Genomic DNA, 4,556 nt, shown 5'->3' on the forward strand with positions numbered 1-4,556 from the left:
TTGCATGCTGCATAATAGAAATACAAGAAGAGTAGGGACTTCAGACCCTCTTATTCCTCTCCCCTATCCCCCATCCTGGAAGAGCTAGTCAGCTAGATGTAATCAAGTATTGAGCTGAGTTGGGGCAGAGTTATAGTTCTGGTAAAACCCAGTCCTCCTCTGGATTTTCCCTGTACCTTAGCAGTGGCCCTCTTGGATTTGGGGTTGAAAGCCTGGCCAGTCTGTCTCTCTCAGCCATTCAAGTTCAGCTCTTCAGTGATTTGGGGTTAGCGCTTTAGCCTCCTAATCCACACAGGTTCAACATCTGGCCGGTATCTCGAGGGGGAGACCAGTTATTTGTTTCAGGCCCCCTCCCTCTAGACACTGCAAGACTGTGGAACTTGCCATTCCTAGTCCAGCCCCTTCCCAGGTGCCCACTTGGCTCCAGAACTCATCAAATATTCCATGGGGAAAACTAGCATTGCATTTTGGGCTCCTCTTGTGCCTAATCCATAGCACAGTCCCTGCAAGCCCCAGAAGCGGTACATTTCTCTTTTCCCCAGAAGAGCGTCTCTCTTCGGGGCAATTTTGATCATCAGAGATGTCCCAAATCAGCAAGTGTCTCAGGGGAAAAAAACAGCCGCCCATCACCGTTTCACCTGGGAGGGGCCCTTTCCTCCTCGAAATCTTAGTTCATCTGGTTCTTATTTCTTCCACCGCTTTCCATTCTTTAAAAACAACGATTTTAATCTTATTTCTTTCCTCTTGATTGTGGCAATGGGAGTGGTGGCCTGCAGAGACCTACCACATCCTACCCAGAAGCAGAAGTTCTTCAGTTCTGCTTTTTACCACTCCCCATAGAGAGATGATTTGACTTCTTACTATTTTCATGTAGTCACATGCTAACTTGTTTTTATTGTTGTTGTCTAAAGAAGTTATAGGGCTTTTATCTGTTTAAAAACAGATGTCAACTATTTCCTAAACTTTCTTGAGGGATAGCCATTTTGCCTCAAACTCTTACGGCTTTGTTTTTTGATGCTACACATCTTTCCTGTTTCTGTTTTTCAGTTTGTTTATACTTCTTGACCTTCACTGCTGCTGCTAGAAAAGTTTCTGGTAATTTTATCGATTTCAGGGGGACTGCGGGGAGGAGGGGAGAGCTTCCTGCTCTGCTACCCACTGCTCAGTAAGCTTGTCTGAGAGATAAACTCCCTGAGAAGCAATTTCTTTCCCTTCAGCTACTCCGGTCTCCTTTGAGTGGAGCTCTAACTTTGCCTAACTCTCTCCTCTCTTCCTGAATCTCCTGTGACTATTGTACACATCTGTAGTGTCAGCTGCTCTCTAAGCTAATGACATTCAGGCCTGAAGTGCCAGCCTTTACTTCCATCTGGGCTTCCAGACCTGTATGTCACACTTAACATCCCCACAGACCCCTCAAAAACAAAATCTCGGGCCGGCCGAGTGGCGCGATGGTTAAGAACTAGCTTGGGACGCCAGAGAGCCCTGGTTCGGATCCCACATATGAGGGCCAGTGACACTGCCCTCCACAGCTGAGATGCTGAACAACAGCTCAACCTGGAGCTGGGCTGCCGTCAGTTGCCGGCGACGGCGTAGGCTGCAGCCCCTGTGGCAGTGGGTTGCCATGGGCTACCATGTGTAGCCAGCAGCCAGCATGAGCGGCCAGCAGCCGCAGTGAGCGGCCGTCCAGAAGCCGGCGACTGATCTGCCTCGCCCGGGAAGAGCACAGTGATGGTGCCAACTTGGGCCAGTGAAACAACGTCCTCCACAACTAGAGTGAAGAACAAAACGATAGCAACTTGTCTGTTCCCCTTCCCCCAATTCCCCAGCACTGTTCCCATCCCCCCAATTCCCCAATAAAAATCTTTAAAAAATAAACACCACAAAATCTCCAAATCCACCATTGTCCCACAGCTCTGCTCCTCTGCTTGAGATCTTGTTTCAGGCATGACACCGCCATCTGGTCAGAGCCTGTGTATCATCCTGATTTCTCTCCCTCTTCCCCGCATCTCACATCCAGTGGCTACCAAACCATGTCAGTTCTGCCCTGTGAACACTGCCTGTTCTCCTTCCCCACGGACGCAGTACAGGCCCTCGACGCCTCCTAAGACCTGCCCTCCAGAGGAGTGCATGTGCCAAGAGCACTTGATGACCACAAGTAGTTTTATTACTTCTGCCTGGAAGAGGAGGCCCTGGCAGGAGCGGGGATGCACAGCAGATGTGGAGCTGCACCCCCACTGGCAGCACGGAGGCCATAGGCCAGAATCCAGGACTGTGAAGGGCAGTCCCATAGTGTGAGCTGGAGCTGGGGAGGAGGTACAATCTTGCCAGCAGAGGCCACTGGTTGGAGACGTGGGCCGAGCCTCACCGATGCCGCTTTCGGATGGTCTGCAGCTCCTGGTAGATGGTGCTGAAGCTGGGCCGCTGACTGGGCTCGTAGGCCCAGCACTGCTCCATGAGCCTGAACACAGCGTCGGGGCACAGCTCGGGGCAGGGCAGGCGGCCCCCTGTGAGGACAGGCATGGCACCCTGGCATGAGGAGGGAGTCTGAGGCCTCCAGGCAGCCCCTGAAGGCATCTGTGAGCAATAGGAGCTGCTTAAGCTGCACTGTTTTTAAGGAGCCACTTTTTGCACCGAGAACCCCAAGGACACAGAGGTCCTAATCGCAGTGCCACTGTGCATTAGCTGTATAACCTCTGTAAGCCTCAGTTTTTCCATCTGTAAAAGGGACTCATTCCTACCTCACCTGTTGTGAGAAGTAAATGAAGTAATGTATGACCTGGCACACTCAGGGGCAACTGCCGGATTATTCCTATTCTGCCCCAGTGGGAAGGTTAGGGGACCTAGAAGAGTCCGGCTGTAGCACTGGAATGAGCGCTTGGCTCTGGGGCTGCTGTCATGCAGCGGGGTTACCTTACCCTTTTCTACGAACTCCCGAGTCTGCTGATTGCTGAGGTTGGGGTAGGGAGAGGCCCCCAGGCTGAAGGTCTCCCAGAGCAAGATGCCAAAGCTCCACACGTCGCTCTCAGAGGAATAGCGGCCTGCGAGGAGGTGAGACAGTGTGAGTGGGCCACCCACGTCCATCGGACAGAGGTGCGCCCAGCCTTGGCTCTGCAGCCCGGAGTGGACAAGGCCCAGGTACCGTAGTTCAGGGCCTCGGGCGCAGTCCACTTCACTGGCACTTGTCTGAGGCCCCCCGAGGCGGCGTAGATCCCGTCCTCTTCCTCCCGTGACATCCCAAAGTCACTGATCTTCAGGACGTTCTTCTCCGTGACCAGGCAGTTTCGAGCAGCAAGGTCCCTGGTCGAAGCAGGAAAGGGACTCACTCAGCCACTACCCACATTAGCACCTGTCACCTCCCTGACCTGGGTACTCTAGACGTAGCTATGAACAAGGGCTGCTCTCTGCCCCAGGACTCACAGTCCCTCGGGAGAGGCTAACTTCCTGGTGAGGAGGCATCGGGTGACAGCACTGCTGTGCCTGGGTGCAGGTTATTGGGGGGCTGGCGGGGGCTGCACGAGGCCTGTGGCCCTCACTCACCGGTGGATGCAGCACTTGCTCTCCAGGTACTCCATGCCTGCAGCCGCATCCCCTACCATCTGCAGCAAAGTCTTCATTCGTAGGCGGGCTCCCTCCGTCCGAAGGAAGGTCAGGAAATCGCCCCCTGGGAGCAGAACAGGGGAGCCTTATTGAGCCTTCTGCAGGCGTGCGGACCCAACTGGGCTGAGGTCCCCACCCCTGGAGATCAGCCCCCTCAACTCACCCTGCACGAGCTCCATGACAATGTAGATAGGCTGCTTCTGGGTGCAAACACCAATCAGGCGCACAATGTTGGGGTGGCTGTACTGCTTCAGGATCCTGGAGGGCGCTGTTGCTTAGGCTCCCATCTCAGGGGCTTGCATATCCCCTCCCCGGCCCCGGGGGCCCCAGAAATCCCCAGGGAACCCAAGGGAGGATGGGAGAAGGGCAGCAGAAGAAATGAGCTTGGCCTCTGAGGCCACCAGACCTCAAGCAGGTCACTGAGCCTTGAGCCCTCTGCCCTGGGGGTGGGGGTATGACCTGCATGGGGGGCTGTGGGATTCTATGACACCACAGAAATCAAGCACTGTACATCGTGCCATGCACAGAGGAAGCCTTCGTATGGGCAACTATGATGACTGTTATTTTATCACCTACCTCGCTTCCTGCAGAAACTTGGCCTTGAGGTCAGGCGGGAGTGTCTCTCTACACGATTTCACCGCCACCAGGGTGTTGTCAGCTCGCAAGCGCCCACTGAACACTTCGCCAAAGTTCCCCTGAAATGGTCCTGGGCTCCTAACTGTCTTCCCTGGACCGCAGTCCCCTTCTCTCAGGGGACAACCCACCTTGCCCCCACCTGTCCTCATCCACTGTCCCCACCATCAGACCTGCTTACTCAGGCTCTGTAGTTTACCCACAGCTGGGAAACCGAGCAGGTACACATGGGATAGGCAGGGAAAGTCACCTCTGACCTGCCATATTCACTGAGAGAAGTGACATGGAAAATCCAAAAATCACTTTTACTTGGGTTGCAAAACCAC

At 54.2% G+C, this 4,556-nt stretch overlaps 1 protein-coding gene across 3 annotated transcripts in view; it reads right to left on the bottom strand.

Annotated features, from left to right (window-relative positions):
- Window positions 1–2,142: 2,142 nt before the first annotated feature.
- FES (FES proto-oncogene, tyrosine kinase) overlaps window positions 2,143–4,556 on the bottom strand; it is a 10,488-nt gene continuing 8,074 nt past the window's right edge. For 2 of the 3 annotated variants that reach the window (XM_019640179.1, XM_019640180.1), the window contains exons 14-19: window positions 4,174–4,292; window positions 3,761–3,855; window positions 3,538–3,661; window positions 3,140–3,297; window positions 2,916–3,038; window positions 2,143–2,526 (exon numbers count right to left, since the gene is read on the bottom strand). In XM_019640179.1, coding sequence (XP_019495724.1) covers window positions 2,165–2,526; window positions 2,916–3,038; window positions 3,140–3,297; window positions 3,538–3,661; window positions 3,761–3,855; window positions 4,174–4,292 — 981 coding nt within the window. In that variant the 3' untranslated portion in view covers window positions 2,143–2,164. The remainder of the gene's footprint in view (window positions 2,527–2,915; window positions 3,039–3,139; window positions 3,298–3,537; window positions 3,662–3,760; window positions 3,856–4,173; window positions 4,293–4,556) is intronic. The other variant, XM_019640181.1, reaches the window with a different exon arrangement.

Source organism: Hipposideros armiger, unplaced genomic scaffold, assembly GCF_001890085.2.
Source record: "Hipposideros armiger isolate ML-2016 unplaced genomic scaffold, ASM189008v1 scaffold_48, whole genome shotgun sequence".
Classification (NCBI taxonomy): Eukaryota; Metazoa; Chordata; class Mammalia; order Chiroptera; family Hipposideridae; genus Hipposideros; species Hipposideros armiger.